Raw genomic sequence first — 27,956 nt, 5'->3', positions numbered from 1 at the left:
GGAACCGGACGGGGAGATTCATCTCTTTAGACGGCCTCGTCGACCACGGCCAGGGGATATGAGGCTTACGTTGTCGGACCCTTCGCTGCATCATGGTGCTCGAGAGGAGAGAGGTCGGCTTATGGAGGCGTTGTCTTCACCAAGGCCGCGGCGATCTTCACTTCCCCCACGGCTGGAAACACATTCTTCATTTGGGAGCCTGGGAGTAATAATTGAAGGACTAAACATCTCAGAGGCTGAGGGCGGAGACGACCAAGCCCAGTTGGCAGACAGCAGCAACGACGGCCCAGAAGAATCCGTGGCTTAGTGGAGCAAGTAATTGCAAGCCTGGACTGGAGAGTGTCGTTTGTTATAAGAGTACGGTTGTCGGTCGCCGGGCCATAGAACGGATTTCTGGCGAGATTTATTTCAGTTTAAGACGGCTCGCAAGGCTCCGTCACCTCTCGGACGGCCCTTGGGATGCTTGGGGGCCGCTACTTGCTGGCGGCGAGCTTCATATTATGCCAGGAAGAGAAGAGCTGCAGAGGAGCCGGAGCCGTTCCATGTTGGCGTCGAACAGAAGGTTATCAATACTGTTCAGCCCAACGAGCTGCACCGATTTGCACCGATTTGCGCGAGGCGGCGGCCGATCCTTTGGGTTTTCTGGCCCTGAGTCTGTTGCAACAAACCTTGAGCATCCCTTCTTTGTCTTTTTGAGATATTACTAACTAGCACCTCACGAGCATTCTGATATACTAGCGATCGCTGTTGAGAGCTGGAAGACTTAGGAGCTGATGACAGTGGCATCGAGGCGGATCGGAGGGAACCTTGAAAACGTCATTTGTAAGGGCACCCCTCGATCTCTCCGAACCCATCCATACCGGAAAAGGCGCGAATGCCCTCGGCCTTGAGGGAACGAGGGACGGGGCGATATTGTCTCCGCAACCAAACCCTGCGGCACATTGCCTGTTGCCGGGACACACAATCTTGCGTTACTTTCACCTAATGAAGAGAGCCGGCTGGAGATGCGAGTGGGAGGCATTTGTTAGCAACCAGCGAAATTAAAGTTCTTTGACATCACTCCTGTTTGCTTCTCTTAACCATCAGTCCTCAAGAGAAAATAGTCCTTTGGCCTGACTCTGGGCCTTGATAGTCTCTGTCGATGTTTCCAGCCCCAGTCTATGGCTCCCCGGCTTAACATCGACGACACCAGAACACCACCTTGCATTTCCGGAGTGCTTCCTGGGCGTTTGTCGAAGCTGTCTGCCCGCCCAAGGCACCCTGAAGGCTGTGCGTCAACGGCGCGATGAGTATTGGGGGAGCTCAACCACCCGACTACGAGACCACATCAAGTATTAACACCACCCTTAATCTGCCAAGTGAGACGACCTCAGAGTTGTAGCAGAGTGGTAGATGAGAGAAGGTGGTAAGAGAGATATCACGAGGCAGAAAGTTGAAACATTGTTCGACAAGTATTATCAAAGAAGAATGTGGCTTCGGGTTGGGTTGGGGTTGACATTTTACCTTCCTGATGAAGATGCTGCCCAACCAAGATGTCAATTGAGGTGAGTTCACAGAGTGTCTACCCTTTCGGGCAATATGCGCGTGAGGCTGCTTCTTTTAGCTTCTTTTTCGTTTATTTATTTCTGTTCTTCATTTTTGTTTCTTGACCCTCGTTATTTTTCGTTCTTCCTTCCCTGGCAAATTTCATGATGACTGGCACGTATATTTTGATCAAGGAAAGGTGTTTCCGAGAGTGGTTTTCCTGGTTCGACATTGAAATTCTTCAAGACTCTGCCGTTGGCGATCAATTGGGTAGAATTAAGGGGTCTCGGCGGCGGTCCTATCAAGTTATATTTGGAAGGCTGGGCTGCTGGGAGGGCTTCCGCCGCGTGAGGTTGCCGAATAAGCGGCTTGGATGGCTTGGGAAGCGTGGGTTATGGGGTCAAGAAGATGGAACAGGCTGTCTTGGCGATCTTGGCAGTCATTCTGCATGGCGTAACGTTTCCCTTTTTCTTTCCTTTTTTTCTCTTTCCCGGGAGGGAGCCAGTAGAGCCCAAGAGAGTCTTGGGCAGGTCTGGGCCGCCTTGTGGAGAAGGGTGTGATTTAGGATGAACTGTGGATGCGATCACTAGGGGTTTTGGAGAAGCATATCACGGAAGATGAAAGTAGTGGAGGGGGAATATAGGCATGGGTTGAGAGACCCAATTTCACTTGTCTTCCGTTTTTCAGGCAAAATGCCGCCAGGCTTCCAAGTGCGGAAGGTTGGTATTTTGGGTGGTGGCGCCGCATATAGCCCGTTTGGGAACGCTGTTCTCCCAATCGTGGGGGCGCCAATGAATCATGTCGCGGACGCGTGCACGAGTTCATTAGTCTCCGGCAGGACAAAGTTGCGCAACGCCTGATTGAGAATTGGCGACGGGACCCTCAAATCATATCAAGCCGTGAGTGGCAGCTATGCCTGGAGGTGTTTTATATGAGATGATATCTGATTCTCGCCAGGATATTTTAAGCTAAGGAAAGAGAGTGTGTATTACGATCAGTGTTATGAGTAACTGTGATCGCCAGTGACTGGTCGATGAGTGAATCATCAAACTTCAAAACCTTGGTCAATCCGACTGGGATTCATATACGAAGTATTACCCAGTTTGAAAGTCCTCGACTCCTGGATATGCCTCTGAGTATACAGAGGTCGGCCTCGTACTTGGCATGCTGTGGTTTACTGCTGGGCTTGGTCAATTTAAACTTGACCTTTGCGGGAGAGAAGATTCGTGGAATTTTGAGTGATATTGATGGGTCTTGGTATTATCCCTGCTCCTCAGGGGTGAGGATGGTCTCAATCGTAGGGGTATCAACATTGTGTACCTTCGTACTTCCTTTATACTTGTGACGTCCTCGATTGATATTATTCAAGACCCGGGAATCTGGATGCTTAAAAGGCTGCTATTATTAGCCGTCAGTCCATGAAGGAGTGCGTCGTTGAGATGGAAGAATCGTGTCGCTGGTGTGTGCAACATGCTTCCTCAGCATCAGATGGAGGATTCCTCAGTGACAGAGAGACTGACCCGATATTGATTCAGCTCCTGGAATCTCGTACTTCGTATCAACCGCTTTGGTGAAGTTTGCCCAGACCAGGCCAGAGGGCCCCACAGACGTCGTCGGGACCCGGGAATGGTCCGTCGGTGTCTTGTTCTATCCATAAGAACAGTCAATGACCACAGCAACAGCTGGCATTCCTTCGTACTTTGTACCCGCTCTCTCTAACATGCCAAGAAGCGGCCAAGGAGAAGCGTTCCTCTTGAAGGAAAAAGACAAGCCTCATCATCTCTGGCCAAGCAGGCACGGAGGACTTCGCGAAGGTACACTAGTTCTATAAAACAGAGACGGTGACTGGGAAATCGTCTCTCATTTCTGATCTTTCTGGTGATGTCGATCTGCCTTGTTGGGTCTGAACCGGCAAAGAAATTCGGTGCCATCCTCGGCAGCGCTGACTGGAAACAGTTAGGGAGCTGACGAAGACACGATCTTGGCTGGGCGGCTGGGCTTACCGAGCAGGGATGGGCTGGGCTGGTCCCGACGCGGTGCATCGCGTGGAGGCGCAGGGCAAGAAGGGAATTGGAACGGGGGCTGAGCTATAGAACCCACTGTTGCAATTTTAATGGATATGTGTACTGAAGTAGATGCTAGCACTGTATTTTGGGGGTAGTATATTGTTCTTCAGCACTATTTATTCTGCACTTTAAGGTCCTGGAAGCCCCTGACACCGAGAAAATACAGTGCAGAATTCGAAAAGTGCTTCAGCTCTCCTCGTTCCTTCCCCACATGCCTCTTGGCTTAGGTTTTGGTGTCTCGCCTTCCCAAAACTGCAGTACAATGTACCTCGTACACTATTGACGTCCCCCGCCCAACAACTGGAAAGTACGAAGGAGACTAGGACTTTTTGGCGGTGTCACGTCCGTTTGTTCGTACCCAAGCCCAGTCAAATTCGTTCGAACGATTGCATCAGAAGTCCGGTCCAGCACCTCGTTTTCTTCTGTTGCCGTGCCTCCGCCCGCCTCCCAAAACCAGCACTTGAGGCCTATCCTGTCCTATCCATCTCAGTGCTCAGAAGAGCAGCACAAGGGTTTGTTGTTATCACCTAACCCAAAATGCCTCCCTCAAATCTTCGTTTTTCGTCGTTGCCAATCAACACCAGCCCGAAATCCTAATTCCGTTCTCCTGATATTAGGGGTCTCCAAATTTAGTTTCGCTCTCTGCTCTATTCTCTGTTATCTGCTCCCTGCATAACAGCCCTATCGACCTCCCATCTCTGAAATCATGATCGATCCCTTCGAGACCTTCCGTTTCTGACGCCTTGCTCGACTCTATTATTTCCATCGACCCTCGATCATTTTTTTGATTTTGCCAGTCGTCGTGTCGGGGGAAAGAAATTATTTCCTTCCCCCCGCACCCTGCCCCCTGTGTCTGTGTACCTGACCTGTCCTCTCCTCTCCTTGGCGAACCGGTCCGATCAGTCCTGCTTTCTCTTAACCTGCCTTACCAACCCCCTTCCCACATCATCATCGACGACGACGACAATTCCGCTCAACGAACTCGCCCTCCTCGACATGCCTGCCTATCTCTCCGACGGAAACGCCGCTATTTACAACCCTTCTCACCACGTTATTGATTTCGATCCCGCCAGCTTTGGTATCCCTTCCGATAAGCATTTTCCCCTTGATGGGTCGACCATACAACCTGCCGCTCGGCCCGACACAACCAATGCCAGCTTTGACGATACGTCTTCGTCAACGGCGTCATCCTCATCCCACTCCGATCTCTCCGACGCCAGCCAGTCCATTCCCATGAACGGTCATAGAACTAGGACACGCCAGACGAGCATGTCCTCCGTATCCAATGGGCAGCCCGTCCTGCCTGGCCTCGGGGTCGAACAGAAGCCTACCATATCGATGGTAAACGGCACGACAACCTTGGTTGATAGGACGGTGACGTCGGCCAAACACCAGCAACCCTTAGCGACCGCTGTTTACCCCGAACCCCGAGACCACTCAACTGAATACTACCCGGACGAGGCTGGCCCTGAGACGACTACACCGACTCTCGCGGCAGCTCCTTTCCCCACCGATGCATCATCGACCTACTCCCACCAACAAGCGCCGTATCGCCCTGTCCCTAATTCTACCGCCTTTTCGACGGTTTCGGCTGCCCGAAGGTCCCCCTCCTTATACCCCCCAACGAACGTTGTCACGCCCGCCTCTCCTACCTCCCCGCCTCCCCCGGTTCCCACGGCTTCTCTCGATCTTCCTACTCCTCGAACGAGTGATACTGCCCATCGACTCTCATATCCTCCTCATCACAACGCTTCATCTTCGTCGCCGACGCTTTCTACTTCCCAAGTCCCTGGCCCGGGCCAGCTCAGACAGCGCCACACTCTCGAGGTCCCAAGAAAACAGTCCCGAGTCTCCAGGGATGGAGCTGATGCTGCCTTTGCCAGTGGGCGGTTCTCGCCTACCGCTCCTGGTGGGCCTGGCCCTGCCGCATCTGTCCGTAGGGCTTCTCTGAGCCTAGCTCGACGAGCCACCCGATCCATCCAGTCCGATCTTCCCAGAGACGAGGTGGCCCCCGACGAAGATGCCCTACGTTGGGCCGAAGCCTACAGGCAAAAGCGTGCTACCAAGAAGCGGAGAAGGGAGGAAGAAGACGACGACAGGGTCTTGGTCGGAACCAAGGTTGACGAACACCACGTGAACTGGGTTACTGCCTACAACATGCTCACTGGAATCCGCGTGTCCGTCTCGCGAACGAACGCAAAGCTCGACCGGGATCTAACAGATGCTGATTTCGAGGCGAAACAAAAATCCACTTTCGATATGTAAGTTTGATGTCGAAAAGAAAAAGATGAGGGGACTGTTTTAATGCCTGAAGCATCCTCCTTTGCGCGATGTTCTGTCCCTAACCTTGTGACTTCCTCTAGTGCCGGAAATGAGCTTGTGCCGTCTGCGAAATACGACTTCAAGTTCAAGGACTACGCCCCTTGGGTTTTCCGACGACTCCGTGCCCTCTTTAGGCTCGACCCAGCAGACTATCTCATGTCTCTGACAGGAAAGTATATTCTCTCTGAGCTTGGCTCCCCGGGTAAGAGTGGGAGCTTCTTCTACTTCTCCCGCGACTACAAGTACATCATCAAGACCATTCACCACTCCGAACACAAGTTTCTCCGGAAGATACTTAAAGACTACTATCAGCATGTCACCGACAACCCGAACACGCTTCTCTCGCAGTTTTATGGTCTGCATCGCGTGAAGATGCCTTACGGAAAGAAGATTCACTTTGTTGTCATGAACAATCTCTTTCCCCCACACCGCGACATCCACCAGACGTTCGACCTCAAGGGATCAACCGTCGGCCGAGACTACCCCGAGAGCAAGCTCGAGGAGAACCCCCGCGCCACACTCAAGGATCTCAACTGGATGAGGAGGAAACGGAACCTGGAATTGGGAATAGAAAAGAAACGCCTGTTCCTGAGTCAGCTGCAGCGGGACGTGGCCCTGTTGAAGCGCCTCCAGATCATGGACTACTCGCTGCTGATCGGCATCCACGACCTGCAGAAGGGAAATGAAGAGAACCTGAGGGACAAGACTTTGCGGGTTTTCAACCCCGGCGGCGAGCGACACTCGGACGAACCCGACATTTCTGTTCTTCTCCGAACGCCCAGCAAGCTGGAGAATGCCAAGAAGGCCAGGGAACTCCGCCAGATGTTGCGACAGGAACGCCCCGTCCCCATGGACCAGACGGAGAGCCGCATGCCCGACGAGCTAGACGAGGCCAACACACGAAGTGGTTTCGTGTTTAATCAGGACGACGGAGGGTTCAGAGCCACTCACGAAGATAATACACCAGCCGATGAGGTGTATTATCTTGGCGTCATTGATTGTTTGACTCATGTAAGTGGTGATGAAGAAGTGGTGCAAGTCTGTTTCAAGGGGGTTGTTCGAAAATAGCTAACCTAGTGTGCCAATATTTTAGTACGGGGTGATCAAGAAGATTGAGCATTTCTGGAAGGGTCTGTCCAGCGATCGAACGCAGATTTCGGCCTTGCCTCCGGACCAATACGGCGATAGGTTTTACCGGTTCGTTGAGGGCGTCACAATGTCCTCCGAGCAGGCGCAACGGAAAGCACTCGTCGAAGCCGAGGCCGAAGCCACGCGTCTCGCCACCGCCGTCGAGGAGCCAGCTGAAGAAGTCTCGGACTGCAGCCGAGTCTGTCCCCCTTGGAAGTCTCACCACCGCAACTCGTCTGCCGCGGCTCCTCCCATGCCTACGTACGCGCCACCTCTGCCGCCGGTCGCACACTTGCCTCCAAACGTGGAGATGACGAATGAGAAGTTTCCTGCGGACGGAGAACTGAACGAGAAAGGTCACGGAAGTGGTGGCGCCTCTTCCCATATCCATGATGGAGGAGAGTCAGCCCACGGTCAATCACTACCAGTGGTCGACGAAGCCGCGGAAGGTTCGGTGACGGGTTCACGCAGTTTCCGCAGCGCCCGGAGTAATCAAAGCCGCAACGGTGACGAAGAACGACCGCCGACCCCGGCGAAAGATTCAAGGCCGGCGACTCCACCGGTCAAGAGCGTCCCACGAAAGCGTGAGGGCCCACCAACGCCACCCAAGTATATGAAGCCCGAGACTGCGGATAGCGGATACGGTGGTGTGAACGGGGTCGGCAATGACAGCAGGGAAGGGTCCTTGAAGCTTACTAGGAAAGTCAGCCGAGAGTCTTTGGACAAGGATCTTCCACCCCTTCCTCGCAGTGAGCAGGCGATTAGCCTGTCTGTTGGGTGAGTGGACGGGCTGTAATTGGGGGGGTTGCATCTCATGAGAGATGGATGGCGAGTCGATGTCGAGGTCAGGGAGGGTGGCCATGCAAGATGTTTTCCTTTGTAGGAGGGAGAAAATGGACATGATGAACGCATTTGCATTTTCCATGGGCATGGGTTGGTTGCCCACCAAAACACAATAACTGCATTATTACATCTCCTTTGTCTCTGGCAGAATGCCCGTTTCTTTTATCTGTGTCTTCTCCCCTTGTTCCTTGACACTATTATTTGCTTCCACTTCTCATGTTTCCTCTATTATTGCCCTCACGGGTCTCACTTCTTTTCCTCTTAGCCTTTCTTTTTATTCCTTTTCCTGTCCCTTTCTTTCTGTCCTCTTTATCTTTTCTATGTTTACTACTACCCCTCATTGGCCTTCTTTCTCCCAAACGACATGGTGTTTGCCTTTGCGAAAAAAAGAAAACGAAAGAAAAAAAAGAAAAAGAAATTTGATGGGACAGCACATAGATGATACCATGGCATTGTGTAGAGCATCGCAGGATTATACAGAGTTTTTTCATACCTTATCTACTACATTTTATACACAAGGATCGAGTTTGAAACTGGGGTTGTTATTTTCTTTCTTCGAGAGTGTGGGTGGAAGGGGGTGAGATGAAGAATCTCGTGGAGGGGATTGTGGCCGAGGCCAGTGTTATAGATGGGCTCAAGCTCGTTCGTTAGTTGTAGAGGGGATGGAATAGATTCGGATAGCAGCAAAGGGATTTATTTCATGAAGGTGACTTGAGGATGTGTATGTACGTGATGAATGTAAAGCGTAGAATGGGTTCTACGAAATCGGAGACTTGGTTACTGGAGAGCTTGTAGAGTCAAGATTGGTCGTATTTCGTCGTACGTGCTGGACCGGCGAGGCTAAGTCTATCAAATGGTTGTATCGGGGTGTCTTGTCCGATACCTTTCCTCCCTTTTGTTATACATGGTAATGTACAGTATCCTTCCCACTCGAAGCTCCGTCATATCGATTGAACATATCTGCCCTGCCCCAGCTAGATCCCCCATCCCGCACCTCCGGCAAACGGTATTTCCTTCCCAATTAAGCCTCTCCCATCATGCCCTCCCATCCTTTTCCAATTCATCCTCACCTCTTCTCCACCCCAAACTCGGGCTTCGACTCCATCTTTATAGCCCCCTCCCGTTCCAACTGCTCAATCTTCGCCCGTCTCTTCGCATCCATGACCCTCCATTCCTTGAAGTAGCTAACCCACTTGGCGGCGCAGTCGCGCTCGAACTCGGCCGTCTCCTTGGGGCAGGCTTTCTTGGTGGCGGAAGGGTCGGCGTTGGCGTTGACGATGGAGTGGGCGTCGAGGCAGGCGAAGTAGGCGTCGCGGGAGGCCCAGCATTGTAGGCGTTCGGTGCGGGTTGGGACGACGGCGCCGGAGCGGACTTGGGAGGCGCGATCGGGGGTGAAGAAGCCCATTGTGTACGAAGGGGATGGGAGGTATTTGTGTGTTGAGAGAGAGGGTTCGATGGCTCGTTCGAGGGGGAGCTCGGAGGAATTGGTTGTCGGTTGTTGGGATTCAGTAAAGAAGGTTGTGGATTGGATTGAATTGGGGGGTGGGTGGATTTGTTGCTGCTGCTTTGCTGGACTGGGGAGGTGGGCTTGATGGGGAAACTTTCACATCTGTGGATTTTGCTCACCAGCGCTGTCCGCTCAGGATCCATGCATACAGGGGGAGCGATAAGATGGGGCAAATGTAGTGTACTCCGTACGAAAAATTCATATTTCACACAGGCTTATGTGATCAGAATTTCTCCTGATTTCCTGCAACGTGCTTTCTTCTTCCAGGTATTCAGTTGGGTTCGGTACCTGCTCTTATATAAATTATACTTGGGATATGTACCCTGCTCCTCCAGCATCCCAATTCCCAGGGCAAAATGTTCCTACATAATTAAACTCTGCATTCATGGGTTCATTGCCTTGGCCTCCTTTGGTATCTTCCTTGAAGCTGTGATTTCGAAACTTCGCAATCGACAGTCAATCTAAGTTGTAAGATGGGAAAGCTTATAAAATTTCCTTGGCTAGACCTGTCAGCAATGCACCAAACCTGCCTAGAGATTGATGACTAGGTGCAACTAACAAACTGGATCAATTTTGATGTTGACACGACCGTTCTCAGTTTCTTGCATCTGAAGATTCTGGTCGACTTCATAAGCACCAACAACGTTGCCCACATTCCGAACGCAAATTTTCTTACATAAGCCCTGCATTCGCGGTGCCTTCAAATTGCCTCTATTTGATCGCTTTCTCACGCTTAATTCAACGACTCCACAAACGCAGGAAGCAGAGGAGGAAGCATAGGTTTCGTAACATGCCAGGTCGTAAGGTAGGCCTGTCGTCTGAAACCCACGCGGTTTGCCGCCCAGCTCTAAATACGTTGTAGGTTGCCGTACTTGCTATGTCTGGCCAATTTCTCGACAAATTAGACACGCCGTCACGGTTTTCACCCAACCCGTGTCTCCGTGTCGTATCGCCATATCCTTCTCGCCCCCCAGAAAAGCTGATTCAGGCGCTGCACCGACTATGTAGACGGCACCTCAACGCCGGTGCTGATCAAAGCCTTCCCGATCCAGCCTTCGCAAGGAGAGGGAATTTGTATAAACAGAATGCATTAGCCTTTGTAATTGTACAGTCGAGCATTAACAGCATTGCCGTCAACGCCTCGATGGTGTCGATGGCGGGAAGGAAGCCATCTCACCGTGCTACGTGACATGCGACCTGCGCCTTGGCCGGTGCACACCAGGCTCTGATGCAGGCATCCAGGCCGGCCAGGGACCGGCCTCAAGAACGCAATCTCTAGAGTATGCTACCGGCGGGATTAGTTTATCTGCCATCCTGGGGACCGGATATATCTCTGTGTGGAGAGCATCTGACGCAAAGGCCGTATCGTTGGGCGAAATTTGAGTATCCTCGAATGCCCATTAACCTCGCTACCTCGCCAATGATCGAAGGAAGTTCCGACATATGCTGAATAGTCTTTCGGAACACTCTAAGTGTTTTCTGAACTTCTTGCGTACCAGAAACATATGGTCAAATTGTAGCCGTAATAGTCTGGGAAGCAATCGCGTGGCGGAGGACGATTTCAGTAGGAAATGTAGTGCAGAGACCCTCTTGTCAGGGAAATAGTATTCCTGTTATGCCCTCCAAGGCGGGGCTCTTCCCCGCCGATTGATCCCCGCAGATGGCCAGCTGAGGCAAAGAAACCAATTCCCCAACCCCATTTGCTCAGATCATCTCAATTAGGTTCAAGAGGTGGCTCGATCTGTGGGAGCGAAGATGGCTAAAACCGGCATCTGAGGGTTTAGGTTGGCTCTTCACAGACGGAGTCATGGCTTGACATAGAAGATATAGGGAAACCGGCAGGATGAATAAGGGGGGGTTATGATAAAGCTCTGATGGGTGAACGATATAGGCCTTTCGGGGAGTATGCGAATAAACTGCTTTAATACTTTCCGATGCAGCGACGGTAGCTTTGAAATCTTGAAATCGATATAAGCATTGACAGCCAGAAGCACTTGCTCTCCACAAGTCCCGCTGCGGCTGGCGGCGGGTGAACCTGCGCGTGATGGACCTCTGCAGGCTCAAGAGTGCCCTCGCCAGCTCCGATCCGAGGAACCGCTCCTCGGGCTTCCAGCCGGCCCCCAGCCCCCCGGTCAGGTGACCCTTGGCCTCCGCCTCCTGCAGCTTCTTAACGAAGGAGTCGTCCTGCAGACTCGGGGGCCCGAGCGTGGAGGTGGGGTCGAAGGGCACATCGTCGGCGGCGTCGTGGGCCGGGACGGCCTCGTAGCTCTGGTCCTGCCCCATGGGCGCCGCGGTGGGGAGGGTGGCCTCGTGCTCGCCGGAGAAAGCCAGGCTGTAGCAGCCACGTCTCGTGCGCGAACTCCCGGACCTCGAAAGGGAGAGCGGGGTCGCGGTCGGGACAGGCTCGTAGCCCTGGGACTGGTGGCCGCCTATCCATGAGGTCGGGGGTGTGTACGCGGTGTGGCTTGCTCCAACGTAAGGGTCCGGCTGCTGGGGGGAGGTTGGGGAGTCGTAGTAGGACTGCATGGACACCATGGACTCCCTCCCCTTCAGTGGCTGTCCATGCGCGTCGAACTGGGACTGGAGCGACACCGACGAGTCGCTCGTATGGATGCGGGAGACATTGGCGCCGGCGTACTGGGGTTGGAACGAGGCCGAAGAGGGCGTCGTGGGACTGAAGGCACGGTAGGTGGGTGAAGGGGACGCGACAGTCGGAGCTGCTACAATGTACTCGGACCTCTAGCTGCTGAGTCATCAGCTGCAACCAAGTCGGCACTTTTTATCAGAAATACGGACTCGATATTACGACGCGACAGCTGTAATCAGACGCAGGCAACTGAAAGATCTAGAGCAAAACATAAGGGCAACCGGGTCTAAATTCCGTGTTCTTCTTTGTCTGTTTTTCTCTGGATTTCTGTCTATCCCCCTTTTCCCGGCCATCCCTGGAAAAGGTATTATCCTGCAGACCCACTTCATGCGGAGACTTCTATCAAGTGGGAACAGCTGCACGCAGCTGTCCTCTCTGCGTTTCTGACACTTTTTCACAGATGTCAAACCCCACCCGTTTCCCTACGGGCACCTGGAACCCTCACTCTCTCTCTTCAACCACCGGCATGTCATCTCTCAGCTTCCATAAGCTCCTCACCAACGCTCGCAAGTTGGTGCCCTTTCTCCCGCCGAAGCCCATCTCACCTCATACGGCCAAAGAGCAGGATGCGCTACTTCTTTCTCGCCTTCCCCGCGAACTACGTCAGATGATCTGGGAGACATGCTTCTGTGGGCATGCGGTTCACGTCTCTACTGAGGGCGGGAAGCTTTGCGCTAGAGAGTGCTTGAAATGGGATGCAGACGATGCCTCACCAGGCCCTCATTTTGATATATGCGGTCGGCAAAATGTCCGATGTGACCATATATCTCTACTACTAACCTGCAAGAAGATGTATATCTCCTATCTTATCTATTCGCGTCCCTCTACTAACTGTCTTATTAGCTACTTTGAATGTCTGTACACTCTCTATCGAGAGACCTTTTTCGACTTCTCGCATAATAAGCATGCCCTCATGATCATACCGGAACGCCTTCCGGCGACCTCTGTCTCCCTCATTTCCAAGGTTAACCTTAAGTGGGACCACTATCAACCCGTATGGCTCACGAAGAAAAAGCTTGGCAAGAGAGAGATCCTCTGGGTGGGAGTTTGGAAGGCGCTGGCAGCCATGGAAGGACTCGAGTGGCTGAGAGTCGAGTTGAGGCTTGTTCAGCCGTTGGACGCCTCGATATGGACAGACCTAGAGTGGACCTTGTGGGAGGGGATTAAGAAGGTGACGAGTCCTTCGCATTTCGAGCTTATTCTTCCTTTCCCTGCCGCTGCCTCAACTCGGGAGGAGACGCTTCCATGTACTATTATCCGCCAAGTAGTAGACGTCAGTCATCTAGGACTGGGCTAGGGTCTGTTGGGAGGGTGATTAGGGTTGGAAGGAGGCTTGCAGGACAGGACAGAGCGTAGCCACAGAGGAGGGTCGAAGACAGGAACACAATAGGGATTGACACATTTTGAAGGTCATAATCTTAAAGATCCTATTACTATATCATTCCGTATGACCAAGTTTTCCCAAAGCATCTATAATCGAGATTCCTAACGGGATTCTGGGAATAGATACTGAAGATCATCAATACTTGAGAAGGTTATCTCCACTAACCGATCAACCTCCTGAACTGGATTGAGTTCTCAAAAATGACTTCAAAACAGCGGTCGTCCCTTCAGGCTCGAGGGATTGAACTGCAAGACCTGTCTCCTCACAGCGAGAGGCTCCAGGAACGGCTCGGGCTCATTGTTCTCGTCCGGGATCTCAGCACCACTCTTCGTCACTGCTTCGCCTTCATTGCCTTCATCAGCACCGCCGGCGCCCCCAGGGCCTTTGGCAAATGTACCATCCTCACGAACCATGCCACCGTCCCTTATCAGTGCAGAGATGGAAGCATAGAGAGCGAGACTATCTGAGAGGGGATGTCAAAATTTTATAAGATGTGAGTACAAGTCCGACAGATAACTTACCAGCGTTTGTGTGCGGCGATGTCTCCCCACGTTGGGTAGATAGCGCGCGACAGTTCTTCCATCCTGGGAATGGTATTAGCCCTCTTTCTTCCCCAGAGGCAGAATGGCATACGGCCTAAAAACATACCATAGCCCGAAAACCCTCCAACATCATCCATTTCTCTGCCTCGTCGCGTATGTGCTAGCTTTTATCCTATATCAGTTATGCATTGCGGACGTGCCTCCAGGTTAGGCCCTCACCTCATGAACTATGACCTTGTCGAAAAGCTGGAACAAATCAATAGGAGTATACAAGGCCCAAGTCGTGAGCCTGTCCAGCTTCAGCTTCGAAATCATGCTACCAATTTTACCAGGCTTAAACTGGCCTTGGAACTGGGCGGTCTGTTTCATGGCATAGTCGAGGAACCAAGGGCAGAACTGTAGGGTATCTGGGTACTGATCCTCGGCGGGCACGATTGTCCAGGCCATGGCACGAGTGCAGTCAAACTTGGCCCTGAGAAACTCCTTTGTCACTGAAGATATTCTAATCAGCAATAGAACTTTTTTAAGCGACCCCTCCAGAATTCTCACCTGTATCAAAGAATCTTGTTTCGCCACCGGCCCGGGCGGTTCCCTCTCGCAGGCGATCATGTGTGCAATAGACTCGCTGGCAGGCTCCGTCAGTACTTCAACTGGCAAGGGTCACCTATTCACCTATCAACAGATAGAGACTTACAACATCAGCAGTTTCGAAGTCACCTCCTTGCGGTTCGCCCTGGACGGGGCTCGCATTCTGGGATATGCCTTCGAGGGACACTATTCAAGTCCTAGTTAGCAGAAGAAGAAAAAAAGGTCTACTAGAAGAAACGGAAATTTCTGCTGTGCAAGAAACGTACATCTCGCAGCCGCTCGCATCATAGGCACATCTGTGGTGCCATACAACCACTCGAATGCTTGGGTCGCATCGGCGCTTTGGCCCTCGGCCATATTGCTCAGGCCCATATTTGCGAGGGTCTGAGCATGCGCAAACGCTTCAACGAGAAAGGCGCGTTGAGCTTCGGAGCCTGGTGATGTGAGCATCCAAGAACGTTGACTATATAAAGACCGTTTGGTAGCTCACTATACTTCAGTTAGACCATATGGGTCACTTATCTATCACTTAAGATAGACCAAATCTGAACGAGCTTACCAGTCATCTTGAATAGCATATCCAGCATAACATTGCTGCGTAAAGAGAAGCGTTGAAGCAAGCAGCAGAACTGCAAGCTTCAACTTGAGAAAAATGAAGGAAGTCATCACTTGGGGATATAATAGTAGAGGGAATCCTAGGTCTGGTTACCCGGTCGAACTTGAACAGCGAAAGGGAAAAAAGGCCAGCGGGAGTGAGCGGTATTAAGGAAAACGCGACATGCTTGTAGCTAAGTACTTTATGGCCCTGAGAGGCCAACTTGGTAATCGGCCTCGCCTTGTCCAGACTCAGATGTAATTCATGAACCAGGACAGATATGCCGAGGACAAGGTACCCTCATGAGTAATATCACTGTTATTCCTGTAGGAAGCCAGCCCCCAAGTTTCAGGTTATCCCCTTATTGTCTACTTGGCCCTCTGTCGCCACCCTCTTGCTTCTGTTGGTTCTGGCCCGTCTCCAGCCTCAAAATCCTCCGGCCCCCCCGTTCGCTCACTGCGGTTGGGTGTTGGCGCGAGCAGGGTGAACAGGCGCGGCAAGGGCCGGTCATAGCTTTTTTTTTTTGGGGGGGGGGGGGGGGGTATTAGCTCGATAGGGGAACCAACACTCAACGGGCGCTGTGACGGCTGGGCATGGCTGCCAGAGCGGCGTTGGTGCGAGCAGGGCCAATTCGGGGCCGCATAGGCCGGCCCCACTTCGGGGGCGGAACAGGATCCGGATCGCGGTGGTCTTGGCGCGGCAAGGCGGCCAACAGGGTAGCATGGGCGGCAACAGCTGCAGGCGCGTCTTTGATGCGATAGGCGGACCAAATGCGGGATTGGTGAAACGGGGGCCATAACCGCACTCCTACATCAGCTAGTCCCAACTCGTATGACAGGCGGCCAAAAAGACGATTGTTATTTGGGGGCCACAACCGCCGTATAGCAAATACAGCCACAGCAGCATCATCGGACAGGCAGCTCGTGTTTCGGTTGATCCTGCTCTTGGCACTTAGGGACCAACAGCTGTAGCGGCGCAATCTGGTTGAGAGTCAGACATGAATACTGACAAAGATAAGTATCAGTGCTCCGCCATATAAGCTATCAAGATGTCCCTGAGCTTTACTCGTTCTCCTGTAAAATTGCAGATTGCTTTCATCGAGGACCAGTAGGCTGCTACCATAGCCAATCCAGCATCAGCCATGTATAGGCAGGTAGCTCTACTTTTCAGCGCCGCCCTGTTGGGCTTGGCACATGCCCAATACCCTCCCATTACAGCGCGCCCCGGGCCACAGTCGACAGCTGTCCCCGGGAGGATTGCCAAGCGTCAGGATAACGTAAAGAAGACTATTGAGATTCATCGGAACTATGGGGCCCCTATTGGCGTGGACACGCAATACCTCACTATGGACGGCAGTAGCACCAAGGTATGCTATTCCGGAAGTTCTATGATCTCGAACCCCTGCGATGCCTTTGCTGTACAAGACTAACTAGAAGATTAACAGTGGATCGGTGTTGACACGGCGTTCCTATCGGAAGAGACCCGTACCAGTACCGTTGACAACGTTGAGACTACGACTGTCGTCAAGCCACAGCTGGCTGTCGTCACTGCAACAGTGGCCTCGGAAGGAGTCGAAGTCGGTGATGTCACGGTCCTCATGTCCGACGCGGTCCAAGACGAACTGGATGCCCTAATTAAAGATGCCGCTGCGTCTTGCGGCGCTGGGGCCAAGCTAAGGAAGCGCGATGGTGAGTTTTGACTTTCCCACATCGTTTACCCCCAAAGGAAGAAAAGAAAAGAGAAAGGTTCTGACCCTGCTCTTTTTGCACCCTCTCAGCCATGAGCTGCATGATCAATGCCATACAAGGAGCTGCCCAAAACGATGAAACTCTCGGCCTCGTCAACCCGGCAGAATGGGACGGCTTTGCCCTCGAGATCGCACAAAACGCACCCGAGATCCTGGGCGCCGCCTTCCAGGTCCTCAAGACGCAGGCGCAGAAGAATAAATTCGCGGTCATGATGGCTGCCGCGGCCACAGCTGGGGCTCTGGTGGCGACTGAACCCATTGTCGAGGCCGCTCACAAGTTCGTCTTTGACGATGGCCTGTTTGGGTATCCGGCGGGAAATTCGGATGGCGGGAATGATGACGATAATCCATCGCCCACGGAGCAATCGACAGCCTCATCGTCAACTTCGTCGTGTGATCCGTCAGCTACCGTTGACGAGAACTCGGTATGTATTCTTCTCCCCTGTAGCGACTTTCTCTAGCGTGACCCCTCGCTGATACTCTTGAAGCCAGCCTGCGATGACCCGGACTGCAAGGGGGAAGAGAAAATCTGCCAGGCAGAGGTAAGTTCAATCTTTTTCATTCAACTCCAACCCCTCTTTCTTATAACTGACATTCCATACGCAGGGTGAGAAGAAGAACTGCCCTTGCGCCAACTGGACCAAAAAGATGGTCGAAGGTCTCTTTGATAGAGCCTGGGCCGACGAGCAACAGAAGATCCTTCAGGAACTCGAGGCCGGGCTGCCAGACGTTATCCCTCCCCAATGTTTCCGCAACGACCACGGCAACGGCTTCGACGGCCAGCCAAGGGCCGAGCCATCCGCCTTCTGCCATTGCTCGAGTGCTGGGAGTGAAGGTGGGATGATTCAGGGTAACTTCCCCACCATGTCAGGAGAGGGCGACAACGCATGCACATACTCCACGATGCCGACCGAAACGATCAGCATCACTATGAGGCCGACGGAGACTGCAGTCACTTCCTGCAGAATGGAGTCAAGGTAAGCAGCGCGCAAATCTATATCGGACCCCAGCCACCCCGTTTGAAGACAGGAAATGCACCCCTTGAATTAACTTAGCAAACCCCTTACTATAGCTATGGTTTGGATCCATATTGCACATGTAACGATGACGCGATGCATGGCGAGATTGTAACGACATACCTCGGCAAGGAAACAATTGTCTGTCCTGACGCGACCGCCACCATGACCGGGATCAACCCCGGCATGCCCACCGAGGAACCGTCTTGCTATCCTACCCACGGGGCCCCTCACGACAATCCGGACCTGGATGAGCTCATCAAGCTTTGTGGAGCGGGCATGCCAGAGTTTGCTGCTGTCTGCCGAACAGACGCGAGCAGTGACCAGGGTATCACAGTCCGTTGTCCCGGCGGGGGCGGGTCGCAGAGGCTTCCCATTAACAACAACCACTACCGAGCCTGGTTCGAAAAGGCGGACGACGCGCCCGAAGATTGCAACTATCTTTTTAATCAGGGCGGTTCCGATAATGATGATGAGGTGGGCGTTCGGGTTGATGCCCTCTGCATTCCAGTGTTCGAGGCTATTAGAGACAAGTGCACGTGGAATGGAGGTGAGGCTAAGAACCAGTGCGGGACGTTTAAGTATCAGTCCTGCTCTTGGAAGTCTGGGGGATGTAAGGTGGGGTCACCTGGTGGCTAACTGCAATATGCTTTCTGCTTGTACTTGGTGCTGTGGGGAGCTGCCTTGCTGGGAGTCATCCTTTCACAGTTTGTTATAGTTGGATGTGGAGGAGGAGCCGCCTTGGGTAGGAGAGAATAAGCTAGTCGCTGTTGGGTCTGCTCGATTTGGTGTGTGAAACCCTATGTTATTCGCTCCTTCAGTACATTATTGATCCCTCGGACCTACCTCGACAGTATTACTGATAGCATCCAGGAACCGAGCCCACCTGCAGTACAAAAAAGGTTGCACTAAATGTAGCGACTTAATGTTCTGGTATCTACTATTATCCAGAGATTCTCTGAAGTATATCTAGGCATTTGTATAAGAGTATTAGTAGAACCTTGTACTAGTGTGACGGGGAAAATGGTGATGCCAGTGGAATGGAACATGGTGGGGACGGAAAAGCTTTATTCCAGTCTGGGGGGTACTGGGGAGCAGGTATATCTTCATGGCTCCCAAGCTCTTGAAAAGAAAAAAAAGGTTCTCAAGGTTTTTCAAGCGATACAGAGTTCATACATCAGTCTATGTTTTTACAGAGTTTCCAGTGTTTTTCTTGAGGTTTCCATACCTCATGGTTACAGTTCTTCAAGGACCATTAGTCCTTCTTTAATTAAGTCTTTTTGGTCCGGCTCACTGATCATCGTGTGTGGTGAAGTCGGACAGCTTCTCTATTATTTTATGTGGTGTGGTGTCCCCTATTTGACACCACCGTGATCCTCTTTGGGGGCCATATTTCCCCTTTCCTTCTTCTTCATTTCTCGAGGCCATATTCCCTCAGTTCCTCAGTGGGCTATATTCCCTGCTGAGGACTTCATTCCATTCCTGGGGCCATATTTCCCCTTCCACTCTGTGGGCTATATTTCCCACAGACCGTTTCCATCCGACGTCCTTGGGAATCCCTGTGAGGGCTTTGCAGCAGTCCTTGCAAGAATTCCTTCTCTTTTACGACCATTAGACCACCCTTTTCTTATTTCTTGTTTTCTTTTCTTTCTTTTCGGGGCAGGCTGCACTGCTCCGCCACAGCGTTTTGACAAGTGGGCATAAGGAGAATAAGAACATTAATGAATGTGTTGCCTGCTCAGCAAGTAGATCCTTCAAAGTATACTGCGTATGTGATGATGTCGGATCTTGGATTCATATTGTAGGATTCTGAAATCTAGTAGGTTGTTAAGAGGGCAAGGTGCATATATAAATCTGTACTCACCTCAACTCACGTGTAGCTCACCTAAGGCATCAACTCCGGTGGGTGAGCGGTCGGGTGAGCAAAATCCACAGATGTTGCAGTTTTGGCTGGGAAAATTAGTTTCGACGAGAGATGATATCCCAGAATCCCGATTCGATCGACATCGTCATCAGATGAGCTCAGCGGAGATGAGAATTTAATCCGGCAGAATTAAGACGGTGAGGATCCGAGAGATGGAAATGGCCTTGGCAGCTGGTCACAGGAGGCTGGTTATACGAAGTACTTGGCGAAGTACTTCGTACCCTGTCCAGGGGTTCCCTTGTACCCATGACGGGACATTTGCTGCTGGATCTTCAATTCAACCACCTCAGGCCAGCCCAGGCTTCCATATTTCGCTTCCTCCCTATGCAAAGACACAACAACAACAAATTTTGAAAATTTTGAAACAGGACGTCATTCACTTTGACCCTCGGTGTGGAGTCTTTCGCGGTTCTTTTTTTTGATAAACAGCGACTTCTTTGATTGTTTTCTCGGCGCAAATTCTAGACCTGTGACCGGAACCTGACGACCTTTAACTGAGCCGACCCCAGCCACCGAGAGACACAAGCTCCTCTCTTCCTCCTCATGCGACTCGGAATGACGGCGTAGCAAAACACCTCGCGAATTTATACAAGTCGAACTATTACCGAACGCGATATCTAGCACAACTCCTCCCTCCCCTCTTCGCACTTCACGACCGCTTCTTTCCAACAGAAATGCCGCCACGACGTCGGCGGCTCCGGAGGCCAGGCGCCCTCTCGGAACTCCCTCCCCTTCGCATCGTCACGCAGATCGCCGCGCTGCAGTCCGTATACTACTCGGCGGCCATCCTCCTCACGCTCTTTACCTCGCTCGTAGCGGGTCTACCGTTTGGGCTGGACCTCGTCTTTGGGTGGGAGGCTGTGAGGGGGGACACGACGCAGGGGTGGTTGATGGCTTTTGTGTGGACTTTGACGGGAGGTCTATGCTTGTATGTTTCTCTTCTTCCCTCCTTTTTTCGTCCCCTTTCCATCTTCTACTTGGCCCTTTTGCCGCTCGTTCTCTCGATGAGTACTGACCCCTGAGCTTTTAGGGGCGCTGCCATCATTATCCTCGTCGCGCGCAGTAAACTCGTCCCCGACTTCGCTCTCACAACACACTTCATCCACCTCGTCATATGCACCTTCTACACGGGCCTCCTCCCGCGAAACGCCATGTGGTGGGGCACCATGGGCGCGTCGAGCGCCGTGGCCATCGGGCTGGGCGTCTGGGGCTGTCGGTACCGCGAGCTGCGGCCCATTTCATTCGGGGGTGGAGGCGCCGCGAGGAGGGATGTGGAGAATACGGCTGGTGCTGCTGGGGATGCGGCTGGTGGGCAGGACGGCAATGACGGGGAGGGATATTCGAGGGGGAGAGGGAGGGGACGAGGGAGGGATGGGGCAGGGGAGTATGAGCTTGCGAGGATGGGGGAGGAGGATCCGAGGTTGAAGTAGAGGGAGGGGTTTGGCGGCTTGCGGCTTTTGGCTTTTGGCTTTTTACTAGATGGCTGTTTTCTTGTTCTTGTATGAATGGTATTCTTGATCGTGTTGGTTGGCGGCTTGCATTGTTTGGAGTTTTTGGTGGCGAGGTCTTGAGGAGGGCGTCTGTCCTCTCTCTCTGATTTTGGAGTGTATTACTATTATACTTGTTGCTTCTCTGGGCAGGGTTTGAGGTATAAACATTAATAGATGGATGGGAATGAGGCTTGATTGGGGTTTTTATTTGATGTATCGGGGGTCGCTTGTGTGAGCCCTCGGCCTTACTCTCCTGTGCCTTGCTTGATGAATCGCTGGCTATTGGGGTGATGGTGCCGACCAACAGGAGCCATATTAGAAGGATCTTGAGAGACGAAATGGGCTGCTTGTTTTCATGGGTAGCATCAATAGGTGAGGAGGACCACTCCTAATTCTCAGTAAGAGATGGTGAGCGAACAAAACATCACGAAGAAAGACAAACGAGGTTCCCGCCCTCGCTGCCTCTACATCAGACCCTCCTCCCCGAATTTCACCAAATCCCAAATTCCTCACCAGACCAAACGCTCCGGATCTGCAGCCGAAAGGGAAATAGAAAAATGAAATAGAAAAAAAAAAAAATATTCGCCCATCTGTCCGCAAGCCCTTTTTGGTCTTTTTTTGCTACTGAATGACGTTGTTCTCCCTGAACGCTTTCCCCGCGGCTTCTCCCAGGTTCATCAGTCGAGCTACGCAGCCCTTGCCACTTGGGCGTCCAGGCGGCCGGGGGATCTCCCTGTATCGTTGGTCGTCGTATCGTTGGTCGTCTTGTTTTTTTTTTTTTTTTTTTTCTTTTCTTTGCCCACCTGGCCTCGTCGCTCTCATTGTTCCGCCTCGGCGTAGTTCATGCTGATTGAAACTGACAGCCTGGGTTGAGAGGAGCTCTAGGCATCAGACCGAGAGCTCGTAGGCTATCCTAGTCGGACGTAATGGGGTACCTGCTCTGAGGTATGCATCGTGACAAATGATACCTGAAGGGGAAGAGAATATACGAAAGAGACGTCGAGATTCCCCTCTCGGTGACGTCTCCTCTGCCCGGGGATATTATTCAGGGCGGGCCGGAGAGGGGGGAGAAGGTAGGCTAAGACGGCCTCTATCGTCATCGCCTGGCTGCACACGTCAAAATACGATGCCGGTAATTGCATCCGAACCCTAGAGCCTGGCCTGTTACTGCCTTGGAATAAAAGAGCCCTTATTGGCAAGGGCATGGGAGCTGCTATGGTGCTAGTCAAATATCACCGGTGAGGAGGCCATCACTCAGCGCCTTGCAGGACTGATGCAGCATTTGATGTAATGACTTGGTGCTTACTACCCTGCGCCAGTACAGGAGAAGGCGTAGAACCCATGCAGCCCGGCAGGTCTCCGAGTCCGAGTTGCTGGCTATCGACGATTTCCCGCTTTTTTGCGACCTCTCTCTCTCTCTCTTTCCAAGGAACGGTATCAAGGCGGCAGTCGGCACACCCGAAATAGAATTGAACCCTCAACGACACCAATCACCAAGTCCAACAGGATGGGCTCTCCTGCATCCTTGCCGGAATTGTTATCTTCTCAACAAGATCCAACTTACCGACCCACGAAGTGATGCAGCAGGCATTGAAGAGAACGATACAGAGATAACGGGTTCGCGTGCCAGAACTGGAGGAAATAAGGCTCTTCTTTTACCGTGGTAATGCAGAGGTGAAGGGCCAAACTAGAGTGAGTGCAAAATGATCGGAAGTCATTCCACAACGGCGCGCGAGCACGTCGTGAGGGGTCGACGAGGCGAGCAGGAGGCGAATTCCACCATCTCCGCTTCCATAGCATTACGTAGACGTCAGGGCATGGTCCTGGGGTAGGGGGTGGTATTACTGAATACCTGCATAACCCATGCTCGACCGAGCATTCTGTGGGTGGTATTCCCAGGTCTTTATGCATACCGAGAATGAAGGAGTGCCAGGGGGACGGTAAGATAGTTCCTCCTGTCACCTGTAGTCCTGTACATGATTCTATAAATGAGAGATCAATATGACCGCGACATTGAAGCAGGATATGGACGTGAATAAATCAATGATGCATCCCCCCCTTCCAGGCAGCCCAGGCGCCAAAAGCTTTACTCGTCAACTCCTCCCTCCCCAGCTTCCCGCCTCTCTCCTGCAACTCCAAAGGTTCTTGGGCCTGTACGGCAGTCGCTCGTTGAGCTTAAACCTCATCCCATTAGCCTCATGGGTCGATAACGATGTGGACCAGAGACTCTATCACTCTCTCGAGCCTGGAACTCACGATTATAGCGCATTGAACACACGTCTCATTCTGTAGCCATCATGGAGTCCGAGGTCGTGGTCGAAGATGATATCAGAAACGAGGCAGGCGCTTTTCTAACTATTGCCGCCACCTCCACGGGACTCGCCCTCGTCTTCGTTGCTGCCAGGATCTACAGCAGGGCCATATCCATTAGAAGATATGGAGTCGACGACTATCTCTGCTTGGTCTCGATTGTACGTTAGATTGCGTGTCAGATCTAGATCCTGTGTGTATTGCGCCGTAAATGAGACCCATTGAACGAAAGTCTAAGAAAGGGAGAGTCCTAGACTATCAGTTTACTCTATCTCGCCTTCGTTTCCGTCGCCCTTACTCTCGGCGGCGACAAGCACGTAAACTCTCTCACTCAGGCACAATACGGCCGCGTCCTCTACTTCACCATCATAGCCTTCGTCCCCGGCGTCCTCTCCTTTACCGTGCCAAAATTTGCCGTCGTCGTACTCCTCGTCAAAGCTCTTCAACCGGGTTCCTTTCACCGAACCGTCATGTGGGTTCTGTCGGTCGTTTATGGCCTCGGTGTCATCGTCATGTTGATTCTCAACTTTGTACAATGCTCGCCAGTACAGACCCAGTGGTTGGCGGCGGAAGGAAAGTGTTGGGATGGAAGGATTCTCGTCACGTACGGGCTGGTTATTGGAGGTAAGTGTTGCTGGTCTTTCTCATCCGCGAGCAGGCGGCGAGGACTTGTGTTCCTACTAACTGATTTCCCAGTTCTTTCTGTGCTTTTTGACTTTTATCTTGCTCTCTACCCGACCATCGTATTGGCGAGGCTTACGATGAACTGGAAGAAGAAGCTAGCCCTATCATTTTCTCTGGGATTCGGCTATTGGTATGGAAATGATGCGACTTCCTCAAACTGGGACGTATTGGGCTAAAAAAGACGCAGTGCCGGTGCCGTCGCAATTTATAAGTGCACAACCTTGACCCATCTCATAGGGCAGAAGGAGTTTCCATGTACGACGTTGCGTAGACTCCCCCTAACTATCGAGCCTGAACTGACGTTGGAGCTACATCTAGTTGCCCTCAACGACATAATGCTCTGGACAAAGTCAGTCATATCCAACGTCAACGAAAACCAGGCTTATTCCTAATTTGTGCAAACTAACACCGCGCTCCCAATCAGCATCGAAGCGAACTGCGTACTCATTGGCGCCTGCATCCCAACCCTCTACCCCCTTCTGGTCAAGATTTCCGGAGTCTCAGCCCTTGGCGGCAGCTCGCCCTTCTACACAAGGGGCCGAAGACCTCCCCCTTCCGCCGCTCCCCACAACTTGAAGGCGCAGCAGTTGCACGTTCTTACGATCGGGTCGCATTCGATACGAAGGAAGCCAGTCTTGGACGACTTGGGCAGTGTAGACGGGAAGGGGAATGAGGGTGATGAAGTCGTGACCCATCCCGGCAGTGCGTATTCCGGGATCGGTGGACGGAAGTGCGATCAAGAATTCTATGTTGTTTGATGTTGTTAAAGATCGAAGTAGAGCCAGCCAGGCCCAGAGTCTTGAACAGTCTAGAGTCCCGAACCCTAGGCTTGATCTCCATGTCTCCATCTTCGACTCAGGTTTCTTCGCTGGCATTTGGTTTAATAGGCACATGTGGAAAGGGAATCCTTTTTAGAATCTGTTTATATTCGCAACAATGGCAAGAATCTGCCCTCGCCGACATTTCCTGTAGCGACTACGTTCGGCTCTCTCTCTATCTACCAATAGTCCTCTCCCATCTTCAGTTTCGACAACCCTTCTTCTTTGCCTTCAAATGCCAACGTCACATTCCCAGACGGCATCGCTCGTACTGAGACCTGTCTCCTCCACAAGCTTTTGTCCGAGACCTGCACCCCCTGGTTGGCAAGTTCAGCAGGACTCCGCGACGTCCACATCAGCACCAACAGGTCCTGCAAATCATCCCAGGTCACGATAGTAGCGACCTGGCGGGAAGCGACAAACAAACAATACGCAAGCAAGACGAGAACATAAGCCAAGATGACTACCAGAGCAAAGTTCCGCGGCCCCCCAAGCAGGCCGAATCCGTACCCGTATCTCTCGGCGGTAAAATCCCATGCCACGTACCTCGCCCTCGCATCTGCGATACGCTCACTCGGTGAGCGGCCAAGGTCCATTCTAAAACCATTTATTCCGACAATAGTACCATTCTCGAAAATTTCATAGTCTTTTGCAGCTGGGCCCTGTTGAGCTTGTAGACTTGCCAGAAAAGTCGTGTTCGTCTTGGCATCTCGCCTGAATAGAGCGGGTTCCACCGTGGCTCCGGCCCGTGAGATTCCGTTGGCGAGGATCGCGCCGGTGAACTTCTCTAAGGTAAGCTGCACTACACGGTTACCATCCGACTCAGATGGCTGACTGCTCCCTGGACCGAAGATCTTCCATTCTCCCGTCTCGTTTTTGTAGTTCAGTAACAGAGCCATCATGAGTGTCCCGACATTCATGATCTCCTCCTTTGGCTCAACGTCTTTTTCACTGGCTCCCTCGCTGGTGGTATTTTTCTTGTCATACCCTAGATTCACGTACCGCAACCAAGATTTATCAATCTGGATCATGGGTCCAACCGCGGGATGCTTGGCATTCGTCTTCCAGTCGGCCTCGGATGCGAAGACACTCAGGTCAGTCACGTTGCTCTCGATGATATCGGTGTTGCTCGGGTCGACTGCCAAGGTCGTTGGAATCCAATGAGCAATGTAGCTACAAGCCGCAAAGCGAGCTCCAATCTCGCCGTCTTGAATGTACGGCAATCGCGCGGTGTATATCACGGACGATATAGCGTTGCCCTCCCAGTCAGCCTCATCCTCACTTGTCACCGTATCGAACCCCTGCCAGGCACCGTCCTGTTTCCCGACTATCCCCTTCCCAATCTTCCATTTCCCAAACAGATTTCTCATGCGATGACAGTCATCATCATCATCTGTCGTGAAACAGTTGAGTGAACTGGAGGGAAACCACATCGGCGGAATTTCCGAAGCATTTGCGTAATCACGCAGGTTCCACACGTCGCACTTCGCGTTCACTAGAGGCTCGTAGTAAACTGAGGAAGACGACGAAGCCAGTCTGTATATCTCTGTGGAAGAGATGCTTCCGACGTCGTGCGAACGAATATAGCTCTGAAGCTGTCCCGCAGTTCCAGCAGCCAAAGCCGTTACCACGGACAGAAACGTCCCTGACGATCCACCAGAATGAGAGTATAGCCGACGACTGCTCACGCCGGGGGGATCTTTGAAAGTGATGTTGTCTGGGAGCCCGGAGTGTTGCCATCCAGCAGCCCAGGTGAAGATTTCAGAGTAGCCGGCGGCGGGGCACTTGGTGAACAGGATGCCTTTGTTTTCCAAGCAGATTGTTTCGTTGCTCCACAGCCCTTCGTTGAGAACTTGCGGCCATAGCTCTTCTGGGGTGTCAAGGAAAATCGGCATCTGAACCTTGGAGAAAGGAGACGGGAGAAAGAACCATCCTAACGCAGGAACAATGAGGATGGCAGAGGCAGGACCGACAAGAACAGAGAGAACCGTATTGACCAGGAGCAGGATGGATAAAAGTAGTGGTCCCTTGTTTGTAACAAAGCCGCTCCAATATCTCGGATCGGTTAGATACTTGACGTCTCCGACCCGATACGCACCGGAGACGAGGCCCAGAGGGACCCCATTGTCGACGAGTTGCCTTTTGAAGACCTTGAGGGTGATGCCCGCTAGAGAGGCAACGACGAAGAGTTCGTAGAGTTTCGCAGCCAGCTGCAGCAAGTTTTGTACGGTATTCGGAGATGTTTTCCCGTTGTCGAGCCCACTAGGAGGGAACCAGTAGACCTGGAGGAAGTTGATTAAGAGAATAAAGAATGTGAGAATTAGCGGGATAATATGTACTGCAGAAGTCCGCAGCCCATGATATTTTCCCCGGATGACTTTGGTAGGGTTTATATGGGCTATAAGGGGCGCTTCGTCTGAATCTGACTGCACTATGGGATCTGCCTTTGCCATGGCGAGCGACATCGAGGCGAATGACGCGGAAGAACTCAACGGCTTTTACATGAGTAAACACGATGAGGAGGATTTTAATAATTAAAGAGGGAAAGGAGTGTTTCAGAACCGCCTGCTCGATCCTTCAGTTTGGCTCCCAAATACACCGAGGAACGGACTGTGATTTGCCTTGTGATAGGTTGTGATGCACCAGGAGGATCACTTCGCATTATGCTATTTTGGGGTTTCAGATGGGTGCTCTGCCACTGGACGAAATTTATTGCGCCTCTTGAATCTCTTCAGTGACATTTCGTCTTGGCTGCCTCGGGAGACCGCTGCGGCCTGGGCCGTTGGAGAAGGCGCTTAACGAATCCTTGGCGGTTTCACCA

The 27,956-nt window shown here is 52.2% G+C and overlaps 6 protein-coding genes and 2 pseudogenes across 6 annotated transcripts; 4 read left to right on the top strand and 4 right to left on the bottom strand.

Annotated features, from left to right (window-relative positions):
* Positions 1 to 4,586: 4,586 nt before the first annotated feature.
* SAPIO_CDS3814 (uncharacterized protein) lies at positions 4,587 to 7,821 on the top strand (the record flags this gene model as incomplete). Its single annotated transcript, XM_016786525.1, has 3 exons — positions 4,587 to 5,851; positions 5,954 to 6,923; positions 7,006 to 7,821. 3 exons carry the CDS (start codon positions 4,587 to 4,589, stop codon positions 7,819 to 7,821), a joined length of 3,051 nt encoding a protein of 1,016 aa, XP_016643868.1.
* Positions 7,822 to 8,949: 1,128 nt separating this feature from the next.
* SAPIO_CDS3813 lies at positions 8,950 to 9,288 on the bottom strand (annotated as a pseudogene; the record flags this gene model as incomplete).
* A 1,806-nt stretch (positions 9,289 to 11,094) lies between these two features.
* SAPIO_CDS3812 (uncharacterized protein) lies at positions 11,095 to 12,761 on the bottom strand (the record flags this gene model as incomplete). The annotated part of the gene is made up of 3 exons (XM_016786524.1): positions 11,095 to 11,131; positions 11,426 to 12,127; positions 12,751 to 12,761. 3 exons carry the CDS (start codon positions 12,759 to 12,761, stop codon positions 11,095 to 11,097), a joined length of 750 nt encoding a protein of 249 aa, XP_016643867.1.
* Positions 12,762 to 13,627: 866 nt separating this feature from the next.
* SAPIO_CDS3811 (uncharacterized protein) lies at positions 13,628 to 15,117 on the bottom strand (the record flags this gene model as incomplete). The annotated part of the gene is made up of 8 exons (XM_016786523.1): positions 13,628 to 13,884; positions 13,943 to 14,005; positions 14,070 to 14,127; positions 14,183 to 14,454; positions 14,513 to 14,588; positions 14,658 to 14,737; positions 14,818 to 14,985; positions 15,111 to 15,117. The coding sequence occupies 8 exons, from the start codon at positions 15,115 to 15,117 to the stop codon at positions 13,628 to 13,630; spliced, it is 981 nt and encodes a 326-aa protein (XP_016643866.1).
* Positions 15,118 to 16,287: 1,170 nt separating this feature from the next.
* Positions 16,288 to 18,548, top strand: SAPIO_CDS3810 (uncharacterized protein; the record flags this gene model as incomplete). Its single annotated transcript, XM_016786522.1, has 6 exons — positions 16,288 to 16,512; positions 16,591 to 16,834; positions 16,924 to 17,318; positions 17,382 to 17,435; positions 17,500 to 17,870; positions 17,966 to 18,548. 6 exons carry the CDS (start codon positions 16,288 to 16,290, stop codon positions 18,546 to 18,548), a joined length of 1,872 nt encoding a protein of 623 aa, XP_016643865.1.
* Positions 18,549 to 20,507: 1,959 nt separating this feature from the next.
* Positions 20,508 to 21,263, top strand: SAPIO_CDS3809 (uncharacterized protein; the record flags this gene model as incomplete). The annotated part of the gene is made up of 2 exons (XM_016786521.1): positions 20,508 to 20,761; positions 20,864 to 21,263. 2 exons carry the CDS (start codon positions 20,508 to 20,510, stop codon positions 21,261 to 21,263), a joined length of 654 nt encoding a protein of 217 aa, XP_016643864.1.
* Positions 21,264 to 23,620: 2,357 nt separating this feature from the next.
* On the top strand, positions 23,621 to 25,075 carry SAPIO_CDS3808 (uncharacterized protein; the record flags this gene model as incomplete). Its single annotated transcript, XM_016786520.1, has 6 exons — positions 23,621 to 23,794; positions 23,888 to 24,257; positions 24,330 to 24,447; positions 24,505 to 24,572; positions 24,636 to 24,666; positions 24,742 to 25,075. The coding sequence occupies 6 exons, from the start codon at positions 23,621 to 23,623 to the stop codon at positions 25,073 to 25,075; spliced, it is 1,095 nt and encodes a 364-aa protein (XP_016643863.1).
* A 239-nt stretch (positions 25,076 to 25,314) lies between these two features.
* On the bottom strand, positions 25,315 to 27,588 carry SAPIO_CDS3807 (annotated as a pseudogene; the record flags this gene model as incomplete).
* Between the last annotated feature and the right edge of the window lie 368 nt (positions 27,589 to 27,956).

The sequence above is a fragment of the Scedosporium apiospermum genome (genome assembly GCF_000732125.1).
Source record: "Scedosporium apiospermum strain IHEM 14462 chromosome Unknown SEQ_SAPIO_0089, whole genome shotgun sequence".
In the NCBI taxonomy this organism is placed as follows: Eukaryota; Fungi; Ascomycota; class Sordariomycetes; order Microascales; family Microascaceae; genus Scedosporium; species Scedosporium apiospermum.
Note: the sequence above shows the minus strand (reverse complement) of the source record. Positions and strands in the feature narration are given on the sequence as shown.